This window comes from Labrus bergylta, chromosome 7 (assembly GCF_963930695.1).
Source record: "Labrus bergylta chromosome 7, fLabBer1.1, whole genome shotgun sequence".
Lineage (NCBI taxonomy): Eukaryota > Metazoa > Chordata > Actinopteri > Labriformes > Labridae > Labrus > Labrus bergylta.
The window spans coordinates 14999442-15026938 of record NC_089201.1 but is presented as its reverse complement, the minus strand read 5'-3'; the positions used below and the strand labels follow the sequence as shown (position 1 = coordinate 15026938).

Genomic DNA, 27497 nt, shown 5'->3' with positions numbered 1-27497 from the left:
CAACGTGGTCGAGAACAGGAATCAAAAAGGACAATCCAAGGTGCAGGCTCAAAATGTTTCAAAAACTTCAGCTTGTACCTTTCCTGTTTTTCTTTTTATGAACCAACTTCTTCAAGGAGTGCTGTTTCCTCACAGCAAGGAGGTTCCTGGTTTGAAACCCAGTCTGACAGGAGCCTCTCTGTGTGGAGTTTGCATGTTCTCTCCGGGTACTCCAGCTTCCTCCCACAGTCCAAAGACATGCTCGTTAGGTTAACTGATGACTCTAAATTGTCCGTAGGTGTGAATGTGAGTGTGGCTGGTTGTCTGTCTCTGTATGTCAGCCCTGTGATTGACAGGTGAACAGTCCAGGGTGTAACCCCGCCTCTCACCCAATGACAGCTGGGCTCGGATCCAGCCCTGCCGTGACCCCTTACGGGAAAAGCAATATAGATAATGGACGGATGGATGGAACTTCATAAAGGCAGAAATACAAGTAGAAAAGATAGAGAGAGAGAGAAACTGGATGAAAATAGAAATACATGGGTATACATGTGAGGTTAACGCCTAGTTTAAAACTACAGTGGGCTAAACTTAAGCGTGTGGACCAATGTAAATTAGATGCTGTTGAATCTGCGTCTCTCAAAGCTCAAATGAATTCTTCTTCTCCTCTCCCATCACGTCCAGCTCTCCCCTGATGAGTCTCTCTGTGCTGACTGCAGAGACCCTGCAGCACGTTGTAATCCTTCCAGATTCAGGAGAACTATTACTGTAGAACAGGGCCAAATCTTTTACCAAAATGTCCGACACAGAGTAACAGGATTTGAGAAAAAGGTGTTGGGTAAACAGGGGCGAGCGTGCAGCAGACAGGAGTGAAACAACAGAAGGACAGCGTCAGCGCTGAGTATAAATACTGCTGATCACAGCGAGTCTTCACCTGAGCTCAGTGGACGGCTTTGATCAGGCTGCTGCTGTCAGGACGCTGCTCCTCTCTGAGTGTGTCCGCAGCTCCAGATTGAGTTTTGGAGCTACAGCAGAGTCATTACACACACACACACACACACACACACACACACACACACACACACACATATACACACACTGATAGGCGAGTAGCTGAGCCAGCAGGTCAGCATCTGCAGGTGTGTGTGTGGGTGGGTGCAGACACAGATGTTTGTATCTTGTTTAGAGCTACAGCGATGTAAGCTCAGCGTGCTACAGGTGTGTGTATGTTTATATAAATAGGTGTGTGTTCTTATCACACTGTGCACATGTCATCGACATGCCTTTATTTAAATCCATTGTTGTGCACTGCTTATGAAGACGCATATGCCTCAGTATGTTAAACCTGCAAAAATAAATCTGTGGGAGGAAAATTCACATTTAGGTAAAGCTTCTTTATACTCTTACTTCTTACCATTTTGTGTTTAGGTGAATATGTCCAGTTACATGCAGCATTGATACAACTTGGTCTTTTTAGTGTCAGACTGTTGCTTGCTGCACTACCTTGGGATTTCACAGCATCTTTTTTATGTCATGCCTCCTGAGACTTCCCTCTACTCTAGTCTGACAGGGAAAAAGTTCACGATATGATGGTAACATATTAAAAAAAAGTACCTCAGTAAAATAATAGATCAAGACTATCCTGACTATACGTTTTAATTTTCAGGTGTGAAAACAGCTCTTGTCTGCACTGGCTCTTTATAAAATCCAGAGCACATTTAAAGCTCTTAATGGTCAGGCATCATCCTATCTCAAAAAGGCTCATAGGGCTGTATTACCTCTGTAGAACATTACACACCCCGAATGCAGACCTGCCGATCTATAGTCTCTAAATGTAGTATGGGAGGTAGAGCCTTTAGTCATCAGGCCCCTCTTCCTTTGGAACCTTTTATCAGGCACAGTCCGGGAGGCAGACACCCACCGTACTTTTAGGAGGGGGCTTAAAACCTTCTCTTTTGATAAAGCTTATAGTCAGGGCTGGCTCAGGTTTGGCTTGGACCAGCTTGGACCAAAAATTAAGCTATGGGTTAGCGGAACATTTCTCCTAATTGAAAACGATTGAGAAAAGACGCTGGTGCCCTGACAAAATGCTAGGTGGACACGAGGCCTACATGACAAATATACTGCATATAGATAAGATTACAGATCTGTTTGTTATTTGTCAATTTTTAAAGATACTTCAACAACAGAGTAGTAAGAGAAGAAGATTAACTACACTGTGTCACTCACATCTGTGATTCAGAATTTACTTACATTCTCAGTGGGGGTCTTCAGGGTTTCTGAGGGTCCAGTTGTAATCACAGCAAATTGCATGCGTTCCCTGGGTGTGTTAAATTAAGAGCCTTGAGCAAAAACCTTCTTTTGTTTTTCTCCATCCCCTGTTGTTAGTGTGAGTGTTCATCTCAGAGCAGTCAAGTCCTGCAGGATCTCTGACCTGCTGCCTTTTTAATCATCTGAAATTAGGCGTCTAATGACCTCTGTTGTTTTTATTGATTCACTTTCAGAGACAGAGAGAAAAAACAACAGCCCAGTCGATGCAATCATGAGAGTTCAACAAAGGAACCCTTTTCAGTGTGAACAGCTTCTCTGGTTTAATGTTGTCTGACAGCGGACTCTCGTTGTTTAGACCCTTTAAAACATATTTAGTATGTGCATGTGTGATATTTGAAGTTAGCAGCATAGCTCTAGTAACGGTGTTAGCGGTCTTTCAGACTATCCATCCATCTTCTTCAGCTTATCCGAAGTCCTGTGGACACAGGAATAATTAAAATTTCCCAAAATGCAGGGGGGTGACTCTATTATTTACAGAAAGTAGTTTGTTTGTGTTTAAGGCTCTCGTGTCTACCTAGCGTTTTTTTCTGAGCACCAGCATCTTTTTTCAATTGTTTTCAATGAGTACAGAGCATTCTCAGCAGAAAGGGGCTGCCTGGAGAAAGAAGCGCAGCGCCCAGAGTCTTTCTGCCTTTTCTGTGCGGCCACTCCGAGTGCTCAAGTTGGAAATGTTTCAACTTTGCAAAAAAATGCAGTTAAAAGAAATGAAGCATTTCACTCATACAGCAGCCGTTGTCAACAGACTGTTGTCATAGAGACAGGATGGACGTGCAGCGCTTTTCTTCATGCAAACAATCCCGATCAACAGCCAGCACTTTTCTGCCAGGTATAAACACTAGGTGGACACGAGGCCAAAGTCTATAAAGAAAGCATTCTTCTCACTTCTTATGTATCAGTAGATTTAAACATTTGATGAGTTTATGGTCTAAACAATGTGCCTCCAGTTTTTGTCCTATTTAAAATAGAATAGATTGTAAAGCAGGGTTTGCTTTAGGTCTCTATCAATCAACAGGCATGTTGAAAAGTGTATCTACCATATGGTCCAAATCTGGTCACTTTTGGATTACTAAAAACAAAACCGCAAAGGCCAAAATAACAAACCCCAGACTTCTAAACCTTCTAAAGACTGTTGTCCCTCTTCTCGTCTCTAGTCCCGTCAACTTTGATTGCAAATAATTACCATAAATGTTAATATTCAAGAGCTGCAACATCCTTAAATATACATCTATACAGTGTAACTCAGCTGACAATGGCTAACAGAAAGATCCCTTTGGAAAGGCCACTGGGAAAGGTCTGCACCTTAATTGCAATCAGTTAGTGTAATTAAATATCCATGAGCCATGGTGGCCTGAGGTCTGAGTATGAAACACCATTAGCTTTCATTAAGGGATTATGTCCACAGTCCACCGCACGTCCGCAGCAACAGACACTTCTGAACTCCTCATTCTCTGCCAGACATAAAATACAGTTTAATACTGTAATTATAAGACTTCATAATTACAACCTCCACTTCCAGCCCCTCCCCAACTTTTCAAAGCCCATATGAGACTACCTTAGAAAATCTTTTTCCATTTCTCTTGTAAAACTGGTAATGCACTCCTCACAATTTAGACTTAATAACCTCTTAAAGCACATCAAACACTTCATCTGCCTCTGTTGTTTGGTACATATTTTCTGTGAATTTGAATTTCTGGAGGGGCCATTCCTCATAGAAACTTTGAATTAAAAGAACATTGGTAAAAGTTACAGATAAATAACTACACGTCTTGTGCATGCATTGAGAGAATTTTATGAGGAGTATAAACTAGGGCTGTCAAATGATTTAAGTGCTTTTATAACAATATCAAGGAAATACAAGATAAAAAGTGAAGAGATCAATAAATATACTACAAAAGCTCCCCAAAAAAATCTCACATTCTCTGTGGGTGCAGCAGCTGTCAATCAAACACAGAAAAATCAGCCAAACTGATCTGCATCATACTAAAACCCTGTGTGTCAGATCCGACTCACAGTGGAGCTTGTCTTCCTCTCTGAAGGTCGGGTTCAGAACCTCCTCGGCTCTGAGACTCTGCAGCCTCGAGGCGACGGATCCTCTGTCAGCCTTGCATTGATTGTGATCTATAATTAGTGTCCTGTTTGTTTGTGTGCCAGCGGCAGCATCTGACAGAGAGGCTTGTTCGGATAACAGAGACGCGTTTTGTCGTCTGAACTCCTGCATCACGTGTTGACATCTGATGACAGCGAGTCGCTCTCTAATCATCTGCAGAGCTGAATCTCCAACACAATCCTGACACAGGACAGTTTTTTACGGTTATTACTGCTTAACCCCCTTCACTCTGAGTTTCAGTGACTCCCTCCTGGTTCTCGGTTCAGATTTCCCTCTCTTAAATCCAACAGATCCAGGACCTCTTTTGTCCCCAGTGCCATTTCCCTCCTTAATTCCAATCAGAGGGGGAGATAGTTCAGATATTTGTGTTGGTTATGCTGTTCAGTGATGCTGATTGTTGGGGTTTTATCAAATCAATGTCCTTTAATAATTATATTGAATTATTAATAATTATAATAATAATAATTAATAATTAATCAATCAATTAATGTGCAATCAACTCCGGGGGCACCACCCTCGAATCCGGGAAATATAATCAAAATATCACTAAAATCAGTCTCAAATTAGTTACTTAGTTACTAATATTAATAATTAATAACTATATTTAATAAATTGAATCGCTTTGCCCGCGATTGGTGAAGGGAAAAGGGGGTCCAGCGATGGAACAAATCTTCTGTCCGTCCTGGTACAGAAGCGTTTGATGGCGGCAAGGGTCCCTTACGGCAAGAGCAGCTTCGATGTGTTCTCCGTCCAGTGGGGAGACGTCCGTTGATGTCCTTTCGTTGCAGGACGGAATAAGACCGTTATCTTTCTGATAATCTGTTATAGTCTGACGCTCTCCGAGAAACTGAGATGCGTTCACTGGACAATCCAAGCTTTACCTTAGAGGTCCTCCAATGAGAAGCGAGGGGTTCAGGTCCCCCCTTTTCTTCACGCGTAGATGTGAAGTATTACAGGGGATTATAGGGAGTAGGAGTCCTTTAGGTCTCTTTGTGATCCCAGTGAATAACTCAAATGAGGCTTCTCAAAGAGATGCAGGCCCAAGTCTATTGTTTGCCTGTCTTAAGCCTGCATGGCCCAACATGATGTTGTCGCTGTGTTCTATTATCTGACCTCGGCCGTGTCTCTTTGGTCAGTTTCTGTTGGAAACATTGTCGGCACAAAAAAGGCAGAGCGCTTGGAAAAAGGAAGCTGGGCGCTGAGCTTTTTCTCCAGACGGCCTCCTTCTGCTTAGAACGCTGTTTGCTCATTGAAAAAAGACGTTGGACAGCACTCAGAACATTTTTTTTAGGTGCACAAGGGGCGTTACTTCATTCCTCTGTAGCATATATTTATGGGAATCAAAAGGAAAAATGTAATTTGTGAAAACAAAGCGGAGTCGATGCTGCGTGCAAAAACAAGAGTTTGTATTTTAAGTTTGAGAGAATTATGTTTTTATTAGTCATCCAGGTTTGATTTTCCACTCTCCTCCTTTCTTTTTCACATACATACAAGTTCTTTAGAAGAGCTACATCATCGGGATATTTGGATCTTTAGGGAAAAGTAATGAACATCCAGTCGATCCCTCCTTCCTTGAAGTAAAGAAGGTCGAGGTATTTTCAGCAGGAGTTGAGTTGTCGAGGAATAAGCGCTTCTTCTCTCATTGAGGGAGAAACCTTGTTGTTCACTCTGAGGATCAGTTCTTCCACCTGGAGACTCCAAAAACACTGTTTCAACAGAAGAGAACATGAATATTTCATACCGCTCTTCTGCTTTGTTGAACGATGCGTTTGCTGACTTAAGAGGCGCATTGTTTTCTCACCTTTTGTTTTTTTTTACAGCCGTGTTCCTTCCTTTTTGTTTTCCTCTGTGTTCCAGATTCCCGTGAATTACACTGAGTGGATGTGAGAGCAGGATTTACATTTCAAAGCCTTTGGTGTGTTTTCCATGTGTGTGTTTTTTTCCAAGCATTGTGCTGCTGCTGTTTGTTTGTTTGTTTGTTTGGAGACGTCACAGATAAAGAAGTGGTGTCGACAGACGCCGAGTGTCTCTTTCAGTTTGAAAGAATTGCGGAGGGAGAAGCCTGCCTCCATGTCAGAGATCGAGCAGCTGTTTAGTGTTCAGCAGAACTCAGACACACTTTGTTTTGAAGAGAAGACGGTGGCTGTGAACGTTTTTTTTTTTTTTTGCTCCTCAGTGACGACTTCATTATGATCATATCTGTTGCAGCAGAGCTCAGAGTTTGGAACTTTTTCATGTGCTACTCCCCAAATGAGATATGTCTAGAAATGTCTCTACTTCAGAGTTGTTTATATCGTCGACTGTTGGTCTTAGTTGGACCGTCTGTGAGTGGTATAGCCTTAGTTTTTGCGGTGTGTCCGGCTCCTTCGCTACCTGTCTGCCTTTTTCTGGCCGATACGACATGTTGAATCGGCGTCAGCGCGGTTGTTGAGAGGATTATCTGATTGGCTGTTCTGAGGTTTCATTTCTCTCCAACTCTCGACAAAGGTTGAAGAAAGCCCCTCGAGCATGTTGCTGTAGTATCCATGCTTTCACCCATTAGTGTGGTTTCTCCTTATTTGTCGCCTCCGCCTCTTCTTTTCTTTTTCCACTAAAAGACCAAGTAGTAGGCTTCCTATACAAGTGGTGAGCGACAGCGGTGTGAAAATGGTCTTCTCGTATCATAAGAACGGACTACCACCGCCTGCTGGCAGGGAGATTTATTTCCTCTCATGCATGCACAGAGCATTTGCAGTGGTTAGCTGTCGGCTGTAGTCTTTGCGGTGTGTTCAAGTGCAACTTTTTGGCCAAGACGGTCTTCATCGCCACTAGTTCTTGCTGTCTGCTTGGTGTGTCAGGGCCTTTACACTTGGGCTGGGATTGGCCTGTACCTGTTTTGACTTGGGACTTGTTGGTCTTGAATTAGTCTTGTTGGTCTATATGGTGCACACAGGTTGTGACTTGTTGATCCTGACTTTGGACGGCCCCTCGTCCTGCCCCACTGGGTTCTGTTTCTGGAGCGTGAGCAGCATAACTGGAGAAATACCCGATCAGGCCGGAATAAAGTGAAAAACGTGCATACATGATACTTTGTCTTTCTGAGGATGACTTGTTGTTCACCCGGTTACAACTTTGGTTTTAGAGTCACTTTTTGTCCTTTCAAAAACACCTGAGTGAAGTCTGACTGAGTGTTTTTATGCTGAATGAAAAGAGTGAGAGAGTGAGAGAGGTTTCTATATTTTGAATGATAACTCATAAATGTCACAGAGCAGAGAAAGGTTGAGCTGATGGACATTTGAGTGACAGTTACAATTATTTATGTCAGTTTTTATGATGTGCTCTGCTTTAATGTGAATAACTTATCACACATGAAGATAAGGGGAAAATGAAAAAGGCTGTTAATGCAGAGCACGGTCTTCAATGTTTGAGCCGCCCTCAGTCGTGTCTGTCATGTTTTTAGAACATGAGTCAGAACCAGCGCTGTGAGGAAACATCATTATTAATGCTGCGCTGATGAATCTGACACAGACTGATATTACTTATAAACAACAGCCAATGAAAAACCTACATTCATGTTGATGTATTCAGGCTTGTGAGGCACCATGGCAAGGCTTTCCCCCCTGAACTCATCCTGTCCCTGCTAACCTCTGTAATTAGTTTGCCGTTTATCTAATTTACAGATCTAATTGAAACAGAAGGATGCCTTCAAGAGAGAGAGAGGGAGAGAGAGGGAGAGAGAGAGAGAAAGAGAGAGGTGTAAACAGAAACACGTCCATCCTGTCAGGAAGGAATTAAATTTGCCCCATAAGTGATGTGTAATTGAAATGCCAGCAGGCGTGATGAAGCTGTCTGTTGAGCACGCCGCTTCACCTCAGTCACTGACTTTCATCATCATCAGTCATCAGCGCCTGTTTGTACACAGGAAGTCAAAACAGCATTCAGGTGGCCAAACACAGTGCTCACTTTCGCCCCTGAATCGTTTTTAGATTTGAATGAATCGTCCCTGAATCTGATCGTATAGCTCGAGAGAATCAAAATTGTCTGAAAAAAAGAGAGATTCACAGCCCTAACAGAGACCCAACATCAATCCACCATGAACAAAATTTGGTAACAGAATCAAGAGAATCCTTCAGCTTCAGAGGAGAGAACCTCAAGCAGAACCAGAATAACTGGTGCAAAGCCATCTGCAGCAACAGGATGGGCTAAGGAGTTGGATATGAAGGGACAGAGGTTAGGAAGACTACTTCATAAATGTTAACCGGTCTGTCCTCAAGGTGGTCACAACAAAGTTTTGCATGCATCTATTTTGGTCAGTAGCTCTTTCTTGTAGACCAGCAAGGAGTAGCTGCTACTCTGCTACAGATCTTTGGCTGTCCAAACACAAAGAACTGGTGCTAGATTAGACACTGGCTCCAACCTCAATACTCAATATTTATTTAAAGGCCAGGCGTCTGACTACTTTAGGTTAATCTGAGTTATCTTATTGTATGGGTTGCGTCAATGCACTGACTCCTCGCTCTCTCTCTCTCTCTCTCGCTCGCTCTGTCATTGTGATCGTGTTTGGAATGGTCCTTGTGCAAACTATGAAATCCATTCCTGGGGGCGCCGCTGATTTACCCTCACCTTTATACTTATTACAATTTACTAGATCTTATTTTGATGTAACTTTTTAGCAAGTTCTTTTCCTACTTTGTCCTTTTGTAAACTGGTAGAACTTAAATATATCAAATCAAGGAGAACATGTAACATATGTAGTCCTTGCATCTTGAATTTTACACGAAATAAAGAATGCTCCTTGAAACAGGAACGAGGGCTAATAATTAGACTAAAGTCAAATAAAGTCACAGAGCCGGTTTATACAAACTAAATCAAGTGTGATCCAGTAGGAGGCTCTTCCTCCACAGATGTCAGAGTCAGACCCCGGGGTCAAGGAGCTTCTTGTAAATCTAAAACGCTGCCTTCAGGCCCCATTTGAATTTACAGGGTCCAACATGTGTATTCTTTAAATATTAAGAAGGCACTCATCATGCGCAGCGGGCCGCCATGGTCTGCATCCCAACTGTACATCTCCTCTCTGACATCATCGGCCCGCATTTCCCGGCTCATTCATTACCGCCGCACAGACGTGCAATCAGTCTTTACTGCTGCTGCAAATGTCTCCCTTTGGACGGATTCCCCCTCGCCGCCCGCCTGCTATTAAAATTAAATTGGATTTCATTTCTAAGCTCCTATTAATTCTGAGACGTCTTGTCTGTTGATGGAGGGTCCGGTCCAGCAGTTAGTTTCCTCCTCCCCTTCTCTTCCTCTTCGCTGTGTAGCCGGCGGCGTGATCGCACAGCTCCGTGGCTCTAATAACCGTAATTACTCTGAGAAAATTTTCAGTAGGAATTTACAGAGTTTCAAATCAAACACGACGATGTCTCCTCCACTTTGTTATTTAATCATGGCTAATGAGATGGACTCAAATGTATTTTAATATGGTAATGGGCTAGTTAAAGGGACAGCGTCTCTTTTCACATTCCCATAATCCTTTGTGAGTTACTCTCTGCCCAGCGGCAAGGACAAACTCCAAAATCTTTTGGTTCAGAAACTCAGAGAAAGAGCTCAGACAAGAAGTGAGTAAAGTTTGACGACCGGCTTCTCTGTTCCTGTGCTTTACCTTCTAAATGTTTTATGATTTCTCATATGTGTTTGCCTTGTTAGACCAAAATGATCGTATGTAATTATCAGTTTGAGGACCACATTACTCAAAACCAGTGGTTCCTAACCTATCCCTTTAGTCGCCCTGACTTATATCTAAGAGAAGCTGAGCCCCCCGGGACCCATATGAAAAATTGTAAAGATTGCTGTCAAAAATGATCATACATTTCAATAGATTCCAGTATAACCTGAATTACAAATGTGACTGACTGGGTTAGGGGTTAGGGTAGGGTTAGGCAAAAAAATTGTATCTATATTTAAGTTAAAAACCATATGGGCAGCAGTCACTCAGTTTGGGATTTGGGTTTGGAATCTGAGGGGTCGCTGGTGACCAATTCTGGAAATTGGTCTAGTAGCTGGAGAGAGCCCTGCTGAGGTGCCCTTGAGCAAGGCACCAAACCCCCTCCTCACCACCTCAGGAGCGCTTACTGTGTGCAGCGCTGTCACTCTGACACCTCTCCATTAGTGCACGTGTGTCCGTAGGATCCTGTTTGTGCATGTGTTTGTGTTTCAGCGTTGAATTTACCCTCACAGGATCAATAAAGTATAATACTTCATGATTACACAGTTCATATTTCATATCAGGTACTAAATAAAACAAGAAGAGTTGAATTAGTCACCGTTGGACACACTTAATGTGTCTCTTTTACTAAAAACAAAGACGTGGATCGGAAGGGGGGAAATCAAGGAGAAGCACACTTCTCTTTAAAACGTCTTACTTAAAGTGAAATTTTGAACATCATCAAGAAAGATTAGAAATATTAATGGATGGTAACGTCTTGATGAGAAGTCCATGATGAAGTTATTTATCATCCTGGAATGGGGGTATAGAAGTTGAAGAATCAGTCCGACGTGTTTAAATGTGACAGATCAGTTGACATCTCTTTCGTTTCTCTTCCAGGTCTGGAGAAAGTGGGCCGTGACTCAACCTACGAGCAGGAGGGAAAGGTTCAGTTTGTGATGGACGCGGTGTACGCCATGGCCCATGCTCTGCACCACATGCACCGCGAGCTCTGTGCCGGATACCCCGGCCTCTGCCCCCGCATGGCCAACATCGACGGCAAGGAGCTGCTGGCCCACATCCGCGCTGTCGGCTTCAACGGTAAGAGCTGCACAAGCTAAATCATCATGTTCCCTCTTAATCCTTAACGCACTGCGGGTGAATCTTACTACTGGTGTGATTCACTGTGAAACCAGCAGATCCTAAGTTTCATTCCTTTCTCTTCTGCTCTTGAGTTTGTGGCTGAACTGTGGAAACACAAGCATTGACAAGAGTAGCAGCGAACAACGGCATAGTGATGCTAGCACACAGAGTATGTGGAAATCTTTACATTCTGGCACACAGGAGGACCAGCCGTAAGTTAAATCCAGTGCAGCAGCTTTTTTAACGTCTGAGGGGAAGTCATTTATAAAAGGGGTTAAGGCCTTCCCACTAATCAATGACTAAAACTGTCAAAGAGCTCTAAATTCAACCCTCACACTGCCGGGTGATATATCGGCTTCTTCCAACAAAGAGACGCTCCACACGCTGCTTGAACTCTTTGGCTGAGTGGAAACTTGACACGTTCACCTCACACTTAAAGCAGCACTGTGTGTTACCAAGAAATCACAGCTTTAAAATCCATTGCACTAGGCCGTCCCCACCATCCAGAGGAACCTACAAGACATGAAACTAATCTTCAAGCTGCTGAGTCACAAACAGATCAGCTTGAGTGTTGAGTTTGATCAGAACCCTCTGTACAGCGTTCCATCTAAAAATAAATTACACATCCTGCAGAAGCTGAATCAGGTTTCACCAGCACACAAATATTCCATGCAACACCTCAACTGGTGAATCAGAGCTGCAGAACATGGCCGATAAGGAGTTCATATAAGTTGAGATGGAGCCATTTGGTCGGCCGTGATTTCCAATAATCACCTCCTCCGCAGTCGAGATCTCTGTGACGTTTTCTGTTAAAGGACAAACAAGTTCTGTCAGAAAGTAACTGACAGCATGTCCACGCTTTTTTTGATTAATGTTACATTTCTCAACATTTTTACACACTATCAAACTCCTTCAGATGATCCAAAACGCAGCAGTGTAACTGTTCTTCATCCTCCCTTCAAGAGCATCTGTCACTCAGCTGTTCATCTGCCTCCACTGGCTCCCAGTTACTGCTCGCATCAAATTTAAGACTCCCTCCTGCCCGCTACGCTCTGCCACTGAAAGGTGTACTGGAACGAACTGCTTTGCACCTTTAAGAAAAAGCTAAAGACCCAGCTCTTTCATGAACACCTACAACCTTAATGATGATGATGATGATGGTTTTGATGCTGATTAGAACTCTCAAGAACAGCCTTTCGATGTTGTGCTTTGCCTCTGGTCACTTCCTGTCAGCACCTCTGGTCACTCCCTTTCAGCACCAGGAACAACAGGTAGTCCGTTGTTATGATACGAGAAGACCATTTTCACACAGCTGTCGGTCACCACTCGTAATATAGGTAGACTACTAATGGAAAATAATGTCTGATAAAAAGTTGAAAATGGCGCTGGAGTTCTAATCTCTTGGTCTTTTAGTGGAAAAAGAAAAGAAGAGGCGGAGGACACAAATAAGGTGAAATGGCACGAATGGGTGAAAGCATGGATACTAACAATGGCATGCTCAAGGGGCTTTCCTGAACCTGTGTCGAGAGCTGCAGATAAATGAAACCTCCAAACAGCCAATCAGAGAGATTCCTCTCAGTTTCTGTAATGCCTCCATCATCACCAGCCAACAGGAGAACTTCTATATGTCTCCCTCATTAACCCTTCTTTAATTCCTTCATTCCCCCCCCTCTTCCTCTCCCTCACGGCTCGAGCTCTTGTCATGGACTTTTTAGGCCCTCTGTAAGCAGGAAGTGTGAATGCTGACGCCGTCATCAGGGAACCCTCGGCTCGTTAATAAACACAGGAAACGGACGTGGAGGTTTTTATTTCCCCCCGTTTCCTCATTCATTACTCTCCGCTCAGTGGGAACCGCTGCGGCCGCATCATCCGTCTGCGTTCACACATCTTTAATAATCACAGAACTTCACCGCTGTGGAATATTAAATCTCATCCTGCTCCTCGTATGTGCTGAGACCGGAGATTCACAGATCCACTGTCACAGACGATGTTATTAAGTGTGTGGTTTGTTTGTGTGGAGGGACTTTGGAGAGGCTGGTGACTGACATTTTTAAAGGATGATTACAGATCATTTTGACGTCCTTTTTGGTTAGTTTAATGACTTCTACCAATAAAAAGACACTGAATTCAATGAGAATATATCTCTATTAACAGATTAGGCTCATAGTGACAGGCTAGAGATGTGATTTCTGATGTTGGAAATGATCTGATTTCTGTTTCTAGTCCGACAGAAATCCAAGGGGTGAAACACAATCAGCCATCCTGGAACATATCGACCGTCCACATTTTAGCATTCATTTATCTCTATAAACAACTATCAGTGTGCTTTTGCAGCTAACAACCCTCTCTCAGATGTTGTATTCTAAGTCTTATTGTGTTCTCGTTTCCCAAGTTTTCGGACTATGCTAGGTCTGTTCACTGTTGTGAAGTCACAACCCTTTGATTGTTAAAAACATACAGTTAAAAGTGATGGAGCGTCTTTCAGCGGCCGTTGTCAACAGACTGTTGTCATGGAGACAGGACGGACGTGCAGCACAAACGCTTCATGCTAGCACTGCCAAGTGCACAGCCAGCACTTTTCTGGCCGGAAAAAAAACGATATAGATCTAATGCCTAATGCAACTTACAAACGGGACACTAACCCACTTCAACTATCAGTAGGGTATCTAAAGACAATAAGATCAATACTATCAAGACTTGAGGAGCAATGTTGCTTATTCCCAAACATATAACCCCCTCACTGTGTGATTAATGACAGCACCACAATGAAAGGCAAAATGTACGATTCATTTGATTTTTTTTCCCTCCTGCTTCTGTCCTGTCCTCCCGCTCCTCCTCCTCTCTGGTGGAATCAAGGCCGTCCGTAGGTTTCACAAAAGCTCTTTTTTTTCCCCCCTCTCTGGCTTCAAACACCGACATCCATCGCCAAGGCTGCCGTTCTATTCATGAATCAGAGAGCAAAATTTCTCTCATTCAGAGCGAAAAAATCATAACACACATTCCTGAAACAGTGTCGGGCTTCTTCACAGGCACTGAAGGCCAGAGCGCCATGTGACTTCAGATTTTCTTTTTTTTTCTTTTTTTCTTTTTAAAGGTGAGTGTGTTTATAAAACGTCTGAGGGAACAAAGAGACAACACAGTCACATCATAATGCACCAACTCCCTCGCAGAGCTCCTTCAAACCTTGACTCAGTGAATAATACACAACGAGTGACTAAAGAGACACCAAGAGAAATGTGAAATAAAGAGACACCAAGAGAAATGTGAAATAAAGAGACATCAAGAGAAATGTGAAATAAAGAGAAATTTTGATGTTTTGATGTTCAGCTATTAGAGACTGAACCTAAAAGCTTCCTGCAGATTTGTCCCCATTAAAACCAGGAACAGAGAAGATTCTTTATTCATTTCAGAAGTCCCATGCACCCATTCAAAAAAGCAGTTTTTTCAGCATAAATAAACATATTTACAGCTTGGTATAAAAAAACAAATAGGTCTGATTTGTTATTGTCATCACTGGCACACACTGTACGGGGGGGTGAATTTTTTTTAATTGGCTCTCTTTTGATTTTATGAATGATAAGTGTTTTTCATAGTTAGGAGTGTAGCTGACATGATTGACAGGTAGGCGCGATGTAACGGTTCATCAAGAGGCTTAAAACCTGCCTCAGTTCCAGCTCTCAGCCTGTCGTTAGGTTGACTGAAAGTTAGACTGAGACAGCATTTCCAACATGGCAGCTGCTGCTGATGAGCCTCCAGAGGCCCCTGCAGGAACAGATGGGTGACGTCACTCAGGCTTCAAATACTAATATTAAAAGAGGGAAAAACGGTTTCAGCCGATCCAGCAGATGAGCGCAGACCGGGACACCAATGTTACCGCATCACAAAAGCAATATGAATGTACAAAGACGTGATGGCGGCTGAGCTTAGTTACGGCCCCTATGTGAAAGAAGCCGTCTGAAAAGGGAAAATTAATCTTTCTTTTTGTCTGAACATTCTGTTACAGTTTCAGATCCTGTGATAGCTGCTCTCATATCAGCTCGTGGTGTTATGACGTTGAAATTGCCGGTTTTATAAATATCTTCCTCGTGAGGGATGAACAAAATACAGAATGATAAACATAAATCTTCTTCTTTGCTGCATCTTCACATCGCACTCCACTCTGCTCCTCCTGGAAATTATAATACTCCAGAAATCTTCCCCCCATATCCCTGTCTGTCCCAACCCCCTCTCCTCCTCTCCCCCTCCCTCCCTCCTACCTGCAGATGGGGATTCAATTTGAATAATTTTTCTATCTACCTGCTCAGCACAGAGAGATATGGGACAGAATAAAAGAGAGAGGAGGAGATGGAGCAGATTTTGTGGCTGATGTGTTTCGCTCTCAGGGATTCATCTTTCTGTGCCGGGGCCTGATGGATGTGAGGAGCTGCTGGATGTTATTTCTGCAGGAGGAGGAGAAACATTAAACATTGAATCAGCTGTGAATTTCACCCTGAGGGCTGAAACAGTAAATCTGTGCTCAGTTAGAGACGAGTTGAAGGCTGCACGTCGTTTTCTTTTTAAACATTTAACAGTCTGTTTCTGCCGCTAGTGAATTAAAGCAAATAAGAGCCGAAACAGAAAAAGTGTCACAGAGAGAAAGATTAGTCAGTCATCTTCCAGATAAGAAAGAAACTTCACTGAAGCAGAACTCAGGAAATAATGTGCTTTCAGGTTCCAGTTCTTCTACAGTTTGTCCTTACAGCATGCGATGCGAGTGAGCGTGTCCTAACAGAGGTCCTTAAAGGTCCAACATGTAAGATATCTAGTAACTGAAATGATAAAGTGAGCTTACTGTATGATCAGACATTAAGGAAACATGCTATGTTGAAGTGCTGGCTTCTCTGACAACAATGCAGCAGCCAGTATGTCCTCCTTCTAACTTTAGATTCTGGTCCTGAATGATCTGGATTTGTTTGGACCAGAGAAGGTAGGTGGTTTTAAGACACCCCCACACGACCGTTTTGGACGCCCCTCGTATTGCCAGATATGAGAGCAGTTATCAGGTCAAACCAACAGGTGTTGCAGCGATGGAAGCGGGCAAGAGAACTGGTTCAGATAGAAGTGATTGTACCCGACCTAAAAAGCCTCTGCATGTTTCTAATAAGCTCCACGAGCAGAAACGTGATCAAACTAGGATCAATATTGGAGATGCTTTTGAAAAATGGAGAGAGGTTAGAACACAGAAAGGTTTACAGACCGATGCAGAGCTGGCTAAACACTGAAGCTTCAGTGTCCAACACATGACAACCTGCGTGCACATCAACTCTAAATATTTGTTCTGCACTTTTCATACGTTGATGTCGGAGAGTGCTTTATATAAAAAAACAAAACAGCAACCCCACCCCTAACCCCACAATCCATAAACAAGGTAAGAAATAACGACATGAAACAGGAACTGATGGCCTAAGGAAGCACTATCATGAATTCTTAACGAGGAAACACAGGAGGGTAACATGTTGTCACTCTCTCTTTTTCTCTTATCAGCTTTATTTTTCACCTTCCTCTCCCGTCTCTAAGTTTCAGTTTCCTCCTCAGCAAACAGTACTGAGATGTGCTACATGGCTAGTCCTGTAAGGCCGTACACACTTCTCATGAGAAAGCCCCGGCCCGCTGCCAAACCTACTATGAGCCGACGACCAGGGAAATCTGCAGACATGGGAGAGACGTTATCCTGCCTGTTGAAAGTAGTTCCACATTGCTGCCTGTAACAGATTGATTTGCATTCTGTTCCCAGTTAGTCTTAAACATCTGTTAGTCATTTATCAGTTCTGTGAGGACATAAAATCACTGATATTTCTCGAGTTTTCAGCTTCTCTGAGGAGCAGCTTCTCCTCGGTCCCTAAAGGGAAAACTACTTTTTTTTTTTTTAATTCACATTTGTCCTTGATTTCTTCATTTGCTAGACTCAGAGATGATTTGAGGATGATGTTGAGTTGATCTGCAGCCTCAGAGAAAACATCTCCTCAGTGAAGGTCCAGGTTTTAGCTCCGGAGCGCTGCAGCAGCGCGTGTGCATCGCCGCGGTAACCCTGCCTCAGCAGCATGCGGCTCATGTGTGGTTTGTGCCTGATTGAGCTTATTAAGGCCTCTCTACCACACACACGCACGCACGCACGTAAGCACGCATGCACGCATGCACGCACACACACACACACACTCATGTCACGCTGCGTTGTGGTCGTCCCTGCGTGAATCTGTGAGCTGTACGCTTGGTTGAACCTTCACATACATCAAACGTTGACATAAATCAAACTGGAGCTGCTCCTCTCTTTCTTTATGCTTCACTTCTCTGAACGCAGGGCAGCGGGGTTACCCATAGTTCCATGTATGCAATGTGGCGAATCCAGGACGGAGTGTGGCTCTGTGGCGACGGCGGCCGCAAGGTAATCGCCAGCTCACCCGTGTGCTCCTCGCTCGCCTGTGTGCTTTATTTTTAGAGGAGCGTCGGGAGACTAATTGAGACGCTTGTGCTAATGTTGGCGTTCGCTCCGCTGAAGCCGTCTTCTGTTAAAAGTTCTGTTTCGACCACGATCAGCAGAGCGGGGGCGAGCTGTGGGGGAGAGGGGCATCAGGGAGGTCCCTACCTGATTCATTGGGACAGCAGACGCTTACTAAGAGGCGATAAAAGCTTGTTTGCTGTTTTTTAAGAGGGATGCAGCATGACTGACCCTGTTGAGCTGCAGGAAGAGGAAACATTTACAGTCAGATCAGTGAAAGGAGTGGGGGGTGGGAGAGGGGAGGGGAGGAGGGCAGATATGTAGGTGAGCTAAGTGATGAATATGTGAAGAGCCCATCTCCCGCTGTGACTTCACTTCAAATGTGCAGCTTTTTTACAAAGTGCTGAACATAGGAAGAAGAATCAAGAGCTGGGCTGTTTGTTTCTGCAGTATGTCAAACGTTCCTGTTTTCTCTCTTCCCTGTTTCTGGAAATCTTCACCCTGGAAGGAGTTTTCGATATGGTGCTTTTTCAATAACCTAAAATGTATTTTAAATGTGACCGAAGGGCCAAAACCAAGAGAAAAAGCTAGACCAGTGGTTCTCAGCTCGTCTAGCCTCAGGACCTGCCACCGACTCAGCCATGAGAAATCGCGCCCAGAAGTTTCTGATATTTTTCAACCAATCAGATTTATTTCATGAAAAAGGTGTGCAGTAGAAGATAGACAACATGTAATGGAGAAACCCACCAGTTGAGAACCACTGGACTAGACCTTAGAGCCAAGTCATGCAGAAGGGAGCTGGCTTCTGGAATTGACGCCTCGGTCGTTCTGCTGTCAGAAACACACATTAAGACCCATGAGGCGGGTTCAGACTGCAGCAGAACCGATCCTTATGTTGGTTTGACGACAGAATCCCGCTTTTGACAAAAAAAGAAAAAATATGTATTTTAACTAGTCTGACCCATGTCTCATCTGTTAACATGGAGGAGGCGGAGCTTACATCCTACAATGCAGCCAAACAGCAGGGTGAGCTCTAAATATTCTGGCTTCACTCTCAGGTGACTGTTGCTCCATCGTCTCTCTGAGTCATGACTGTCTACAATGAGCCAGCTGTAAAGTTGCCGTGTTTACATCATGTTTACATGGACGGGACGGCCTTGTGTATAAAGCTTGTAGCATGTGCTTCAGACATCGCTTCACATCGTGCAGAAATGGATGCTCACCGTCCGCACTGCATCTGTTAAATATCAGTTTCCCCTTGAAAACAGGATGACATTTGGCGCTTTTGTTTTGAAGGCGGAGAAACGGCAAAGTGTGGTACATTGTATTGACGAGCATTTGACAGCGATGAACTGAATCAAGATTTGTCTTTGGTGTTGACACAAGTATAAGCATTACATTTAAATCATGGATATGGTTATTACAAATTCAGCACTATCACCACTTTCTATAATAAACTAACAAGCTCTGTTGAGCAAGAAAAGCAAAAGACGATCGGGAAAAGTTTGTTTCCTGATCGTTGAGCTCCCTCCTTCCTGGTTCCTCGTCCATGTCTATACAAGTGACAGAAAAGAAAATGGAAACTGAGGGGGTCAGGGTAAAAACGGGGCATTGCATCCTGAAGCATGGCTCTCGCTCTGTTGGGACGCTCCAAGAGGAAATAATGGAATCAATCTGGATTTGTCACCGATGCTTGCTCGTGTGGCACACTGTTTGGACAGTATGCAACATCAGCTACTGTATTTGCTGTACGGCGTGTATATTGTCGTGCTGCGTTCCTCCCTGTAGGGCAGATTTAAGTCGGGGGTTTCAGAAGCGTCTCGATCTGGAAGCGGATTAATTCGGAGCTGCTGAAGCTGAGAGGACGAGCAGCAGATTGAAGCTAAAGAACAACAGAAACAGATTCATAATGATGTGAGTGGGCGTCGGTTTTGATTCTATCCTGTCCTGATTTCCTTCTTCATCATGAATAAAAGCATCGCAAATCACATCAGCATCGAGATGAATCACCACAGCTCGCCTCAGGGTGCCCCCCTCCCCCCCCCCACACACACACACACACACACACACACTTCATTTCACTTCAGAGAATCTGTGCTGAGAGAATCAACATCATTTCTCCAGATTATTTCCAAACATGTTGTTCATTAGGACTCTGTGGTCACACAAGCTGCAGCTTTGTCATTAAACACAATAAAACCAACCTCAAATAAACAATCTGCTCTGTCGAAAACACCACAGAGAGAGACGCTGCTTTCTCTCGTTTCTCATTTGCTTTAAAAACTTAGAGGGTACTTCACCGAGCATTACAATCACATTTCCTCCATGCCCTTGCTCCACGGTATCTTTCAGCTCTCAAACACTCTGTGGCTTGAGATAAACTTGCTTTTATTTATTTTTCGTGTGCACAGCGGCCCTTCATCTACTGCATCCATTTTGGCTGCCTTCAAAAATTAACGCAACGCTGTCGCAAGATGCACGGTGGTGCAGTGGGGCTAATAGCTTTCATTGGCTATTATATGCCGGGAACGGTGAATGAAAGGTCGTGATGATTGGCCAAATAAGATGTCAATCGAAAAGTCAGAGTGTAGCCGCCATTTTGACGTCATAAAAGTCATGAAAATTCATTTTTACAGATAATTTCAGGGAAATGTGGATTTATAAAAAAATTCTTTTGACGACCTGTTGATTATGGGCAAAATCTGACCAATCAGATTGGACTTTGTAAATCCCTAGTAGGCGACAACCCTTATTTTTTCATAAGGGTAGAGAGATGTAATAATCATGTGACAGGTTTGAGATGAATCACTTTGGGTTTTATGTTTTAATTTCAAGGTGAGAAACCTTTAAATCCTTTGAACAGTATTATCTCAAATGTTATTCTGGTATGCAGTCGTGTTGAAAATGTTTTTTACCTCATGCCGTCAGATGTTCTTTTTTTAATATTAGGCTGTTGGCTCAATTCAAAGCGTGTCTCACAGTGTGAGATTTTCACTTGGCAGGAAGGAGTCAGTCAATATGGTGAGGAGACGTTGGTGTGGTTGTTGTGGTGGCGAGGCGGTGGAGAAGCTGTGATAGGATGACTCAGACCGAGAGGAAAACTCAAGGAGAAAGTAGATTAAATATCAGCTTACTACTTTCACAGAGAGCAGACTGAAGATGACGGGAGAAAAAAAACCACACACACTGTATACACACTACGACTTCTGTTTTTCTGTGTGTTTCTACAGGAAGTGCAGGGACTCCGGTCACCTTCAACGAGAACGGCGACGCTCCCGGACGCTACGACATCTTCCAGTATCAGATCAACAACCAGTCGATAGCAGAGTACAAGGTCATCGGGCACTGGACCAATCAGCTGCATCTAAACGTAAGGATCAATAACAACAAAGAAACACATTTCAAACATTTCTGGGTTATTAAATTCTGCAGAGTCATCATCTTCTGCGAAATGAGTTAAAACAGTGCTTGAGTTCTTACTTCAAGATGACTACTGATCCCCGCCCCTCTCCTCCCCTCAGATGGAGGCCATGCAGTGGAGCACGGGCGACCCCTCGCTGCCGGCCTCCGTGTGCAGCCTCCCCTGCCGGACCGGAGAGAGGAAGAAGGTGGTGAAGGGCGTGCCGTGCTGCTGGCACTGCGAGCGCTGCGAGGGATACCACTTCCAGGCCAGCGAGTTCACCTGCGACCTCTGCCCCTACGAGAAGAGACCCGACCGGAACCGCACCAGCTGCCAGCCCATCCCCATCATCAAGCTGGAGTGGCACTCGCCCTGGGCGCTGCTGCCCGTCTTCATCTCTGTCCTGGGCATCATCGCCACCACCTTTGTCATTGTCACCTTTGTCAAATACAAAGACACGCCCATCGTCCGCGCCTCAGGGCGGGAGATGAGCTACCTGTTGCTGACGGGCATCTTCCTGTGTTACATCATCACCTTCCCCATGATCGCCGCTCCGGATGTGGTCGTCTGCTCCTTCCGACGGATCTTCCTGGGCCTCGGCATGTGCTTCAGCTACGCCGCCCTCCTCACCAAGACCAACCGCATCCACCGCATCTTCGAGCAGGGCAAGAAGGCGGTGACGGCGCCACGCTTCATCTCCCCGGCCTCCCAGCTGGTCATTACCTTCTCACTCATCTCCGTTCAGCTGCTCGGAGTCCTCATATGGTTCATCGCAGATCCTCCACACACGTTTGTGGACTACGGTGAGCAGCGCACGCAGGATCCCGGGAACGCGCGCGGCGTCCTCAAGTGCGACATCTCGGACCTGTCGCTCATCTGCTCCCTGGGATACAGCATCCTCTTGATGGTCACATGCACTGTTTACGCCATCAAGACACGCGGCGTGCCAGAGACCTTTAACGAGGCCAAGCCCATTGGATTTACTATGTACACCACCTGCATCATCTGGCTCGCCTTCATCCCCATCTTCTTCGGCACGGCACAGTCAGCTGAGCGGGTGAGTGTGTGCCTCTCTGATAAATAATGCACTGTCATGTTTAATGTAATGTTCGGCCCTCCAGCTGAGTTTATAAATGGAAGCACACACTGTCAGCAGCATTTACAGTTCTTCACACAAACACTGCATGTGTGTGTTTGACACGCTGACAACACGCTGAGCTCCCGTACTTTGTGATTTGGAAGCTCCTGTTCTGAACGCATCACTCACCTGCACTGCCTTTCCCTCATGTGGGCTGTCTCTCTGAGAGTTTCTGCTTGCAAGTTGTATTTTTTTATTTTTTGTGTTAATGTTTTGCAAACAATACATGGCATATGATGCAGAAATTATGCAAAGCTTTAGTTGCTTAAGCTTTTGTAAATTTTGTGAAGCATGCATACTTTAAGCCGAGCTCTTATACAGCTTTAATTTTTTATTTTGAATTTTTTATTTTATTTGAATCAGGGATCGTGTACAAAATAATTGAGACATTAGTCTCAGAAGAGAAGAGATGCTTTGTACCAGATTTAGCTAGCTAGCTAATTTCCATCTGTTGTCCCTGGGAAGATGATGGCAACGGTAAAATACAAATCAACCAGTCATGCGCACACACACAGACACACACACACACACACATTTCATAAGAGAGAAGACATAGAACAATACACAGATAAAATTCAATAACATCAACGGTGGATCAAATATCAAAATTACTTTTCTTGGTTCTCATGATCTTTAGGCGGCTGCGGCTCAGTGGCAGAGCCAGTTGTCTCTTAACCTAAAGGTTAGCGGTTCGATCCCAGCTCCAGCACTCCATGTGTCCTCCTTAGGGAAGACACTGAACCCCAAATGAGCTCAGCAGCATATGAGTGTAATTACTTAAAAGAGATGGACGCTTTGCATAGCATCCTCTGCTATCAGTGCATGAACGTGTGTGTGAATCATTGACTTTAGTTCACATGACCTCCTCCCATTGTGTAAAAGTGAAGTTAAAATACCTCTGCAACGGGTGCTGACATATTGCATCAGTGAGGTCATTTGAAGCAAAGCCTGGATTTGCGCAGAAGAGATCTGACTGACGGTGCAGCCCCGTTTCATACGACAAGTCGCAAAATTTCTCACAAGACCTCACTCACCTAGTCTCCCTGCTGTTTGCAGAAGGAGCTCTACATTTTTTGGCTTCCCTCCAAGGTTGCTGTTTCTCTGATCATCTTAATACACAGTCTATGATGGGAAAACCCTTCGATTAGCTACAGTCCATATAAGTACTTTAGCGCTGCATACCTGTACTTAATTGAAGGAAGCTCCAGCTAGCGACCTCATTAATTTGATCGTTGTGGGTGTTAAGTAATGGCATGATTTGATTCAAAATAGACAACTTTGGAAATATGAATTTTATGCACCTTATATGACATCAGGATAGCAAACCAAAGCTAATGCTAACAGATAGCGTTAACAGTAAACATCTGAATTTTGGGGCTTTTTGCCTATATTGGATAGTACAGCCATGAGAGACAGGTAATGTTTGGAGGAAAGAGTGGGGACGACATGCAGCAAACGGCCGAGGTCAGATTTGAACCCACAATCGAGGCGACAAGAACCATGCCCTCTGTACATGGGGTATGCGACATAACCGCTTGGCTATCCGGGGCCCCTGAATCACAATCTTTCTAGAAAACATAATAATGACATTCTTCTTGTATTTATGTATTACAGTGTGATATCATGATGGGCGGCTGTGGCTCAGTTGGTAGAGTCGTCTACTCTCAACTGGAAGGTCGAGGGTTAGATTCCCAGCTGAGCAACATGTCCGATGTGTCCTTGGGCAAGACACTTAACCCCGCATTGCTCCAGCTGCTTCGGTGGCGGTGTATGAATGGATTAGTGTTGTACTTACTCTCTGATGAACGTCGCTTTGGATAAAAGTGTCTGCTAAGTGAATTGTAACATGTAAGATTTAGAATAAGACAATAGGGCTAAACCTAAAGAAAAAGTAACATTGAGGTTAGCTTGTTTGGTTTTAGTTTTATAGCCAAACATGCTTTCATTTACAGCTCATGTCATCCTTTTCTTACATGTTTCTTTTTCTTTTCTTTGTGGTTTTTTTGCTTTTCAAAGGCAATACAAACTATGGATGAATCCTCTTCTGCAAGCGGTCACAAGGGCTAGACATTTAGCTGCTAACGGTCAATAGATTCCTCTTTGCTGTTCCAAGCTACAACAGTTAGTTGTTTGTCTCTTTAAAGCAGAGACAGCATACCGATTCATGCGATGCTCTGACTGATTGTTGATTGATCGGTTTCTGAGCATGAAAGGCACAGCCCAACAAGCTCCGCAGCCTCTCAACAAAATACTAATTGGAGCAGAAATGAAATTGAGCACATTCAGACAACAGTTTTATGCAGATTTTGGGGTTGAGTTTGCTGTAAGCGAGCCGCCAGATGGAGGATTTTGCTCATTATGGTGTCTGTGGGGAGACGGAGGACAGGTGGAGCGATTCACTCAGATTTCTTCTAAATATAGTTTATGAGTCTTTTGTTGATGCTACTGTTCTCTGACTGGAGACCTGAGTATGTACATTGATGATGAGAGTCCTAGTTTGGAGATGACATGGGAAGTGTTTGTGATCTTAGAAAGAGAGACAAAAATGCGCCAATATTACCAGATTTATTCACCAGTCAAATTGCATTTCATGTGAGTAACATTATATTTCTCTCTGGCTGTCACCACCAGAGCGAGCTATTTGGATTACAACACGTATTATCACTCTCCAGAGTGTCAAGCACGTGCATGCACACTTACTTTCCAGTTGAGTGGCCATCTTGTTTTCATAATATATCTTTTCACAAGTGTTTATTAAAGGCAGGGTCGGTATTTTTTTTTAAAACTCATGTGCTCTGAAAAAGGAACAAAGAAAATCCGTCATCTGTAGCAGTTTGTAAGCCTGTAAAAACTTCTACCAATGTCTGCCTGGAGCTACCAATCTGATGAACCAATCACAGCCTCCCTGTCTCCCTGCTCGTTCTCTAGAGCAACTCTGGAGCAACGGCGCTCGTGCATGTAAGTGAGGGGCGTGGCTTTAGAGGGAGGACAGAGGGGAGGGGCTTGGTGTAGACAAAGCACTGAAGGAATGCAACTTTCAAAATCATGCTATATGACCAGCCCTGCCTTTAACTGCATTTGAGGGATCGACAGAAAACAAGGTGTGTGCATATCTATATCAATCTGTCTCTAAAGATCAAACTTAGATCGAAGAAAGATATCGGCCGATTTATCCGTTTCAGATTTTTTGTTGTCCTAATATCCATATCGGTATCGGCCCCAAAAATTCCATATTGGTCCTACATAAAACATTTCACTTTAAAAACATTCTTACAGTGTCTTGTTTTAAGAGAAGGTGATGTTACAGAGAGTCCTATGCTGAGGGAAAATAAAACCGCCTGAGCCAGTGTCAGTCATAAGTAAAGGAAATGTTCAGGTTTCTTCTGATCCTCCGATCAAAAAAAGGGGGAAACATGGCTGACAGCAGTTTGAGAAAGCACTGATGCAGCAGACTGAATGTTCAGACGAGCTCAGATGAAGATTACATCATCGTCCCCGAACACAGCGAGGTGTCACATCAAGCAGCCGCCAGCGTCCCCCTCCGAGGCCTTACACAGAACGCTTCCTCTTCTGCAATAAAAAGCTCAAGTTTTTACTGAGAGACCGCAGCAGAATACATCTTAAAGAGCGTGATACAGAGAGGAATGTTTTTTTCTGTAATCACACAGCAGACAGACTGTTTTTGATGTTATTCTGGTCAGCAGAAATACATTGACCACCTCAGGCCTTCCTGTTGATTTACACTGAATAGTGTTCAGGCTGCTGTTCCACTTTTAATCAACCTGCTGCCGGAGCTCAAACCCACCCTGCTGCAAACAAATGAATAATTAAAAAACAAGCCTGCTTCCATTCACACTTGATTTAATCTATTCAGAGAAACTGTTCGACCATGAGCTTTTCTGCTGTCTCGTTCAAGAGATCTGAAGTTCAAATGGGGCTGAAAAAGATTTCAAAATCAAAAATGTAGGTTTCCCTTTAAATAAATAAAGTGGACAAAATGTTTTACACCAAGCCATGTGTTTCAAACACTGCGATGTGGGTTGTGGAAATCAAGGTTTGAAAAGACTGATGTCATGTTGGAGTAGTTCTTAGAGTTGAATGTCAACATACAGGACATACACCACTTTCATTGCAGCAGGTCAAAGGTCAGCCTGTTCATTTAGCGAGGGGTCAGTGCTGTGGATAGACTCGGCTTGGCCTTTAACACGATGTTATTCCCGCTCTGAAGGTCAGAGCTGCTCACAGAGACTCGTCCATGTTCAGTTTATCAGCTGTGAAATCAAATCTGCAGGTCCTGCGCTCAAACACCGAGAGAGAAGAAGAAGAGAGAGACGATGATCCACACACGAAACAACACTTTGGTTCTTTCCCTGAGGTGTTATTTTGTCCACACTCTCGTACTGACAACCTGCCAAAACTTCACGCTAAGCTGAGATGAGGAGAATTTACCCAAACTCTTCAGATAGTTTCAAACTTTTTAGCCTCTATTTTTCTTTCCTTTCAGCGTGCACAGCTCTTCTTCTCTCTGCCAGACTTCCCCAGGTATATATATATATATATATATACATATATATTTGACAGAAAGTTTCTATATCCTCTTTTGGAGAAGAATCCTTTCCCGCAGTTTCATCATCGTTGTTATTTCTGTGACATCGAGAAACTGTGAAGCAGAAGGTTACAATGTTATGTGAACCAGGACTCAGGTAATGGCTCTCTGCTCGTCTGTTCGGGTTCCCTACATCATAATAATTCATTAGACTTGAATAGCGCTTAACAAGGAATAAAAACAAAAGAAAACAAAATTATTCACCTCCCTTAAAAAAAAGGGGCCGGCAGTAGCTCAGTCTGTAGGGGCTTGGGTTGGGAACTGGAGGGTCGACGGCTCAAGTCCCGGTGCAGATCAAGTCTGAAGATTGGTCTTGTAGCTGGAGAGGTGCAAGTTCACTTCCCGAGGTGCCCTTGAGCAAGGCACAGAACGCCCACCTGCTGGTGCATGTGTGTGTATTTCAGCCTGTGTTTGTGTGTATCATGTCTCAACAACGGAGTGTAAAACTGAATTTCCTCTCGCGGGATTAATAAAGTATATCTTCTTCTTCTAAAACTCCCCTCACCCAGGGAGGTTTGGTTTGCGTTTCTGACTTTAAAAAAAAGTCTCCATTCCAGTTTTGAGATGAAACGATAGATGAATGTATCTGTTACGAGGGTTTGAACATCGTCAACACTAACGATGAAACCTGATGTCAG

General features: G+C 43.9%; 1 protein-coding gene across 2 annotated transcripts in view; it reads left to right on the top strand.

Annotated features, from left to right (window-relative positions):
* Positions 1 to 27497, top strand: part of grm8b (glutamate receptor, metabotropic 8b) — a 128583-nt gene that overhangs the window by 87633 nt on the left and 13453 nt on the right. For both annotated transcript variants that reach the window (XM_065956853.1, XM_020635000.2), the window contains exons 7-9: positions 10998 to 11198; positions 20946 to 21085; positions 21237 to 22172. In XM_065956853.1, coding sequence (XP_065812925.1) covers positions 10998 to 11198; positions 20946 to 21085; positions 21237 to 22172 — 1277 coding nt within the window. The remainder of the gene's footprint in view (positions 1 to 10997; positions 11199 to 20945; positions 21086 to 21236; positions 22173 to 27497) is intronic.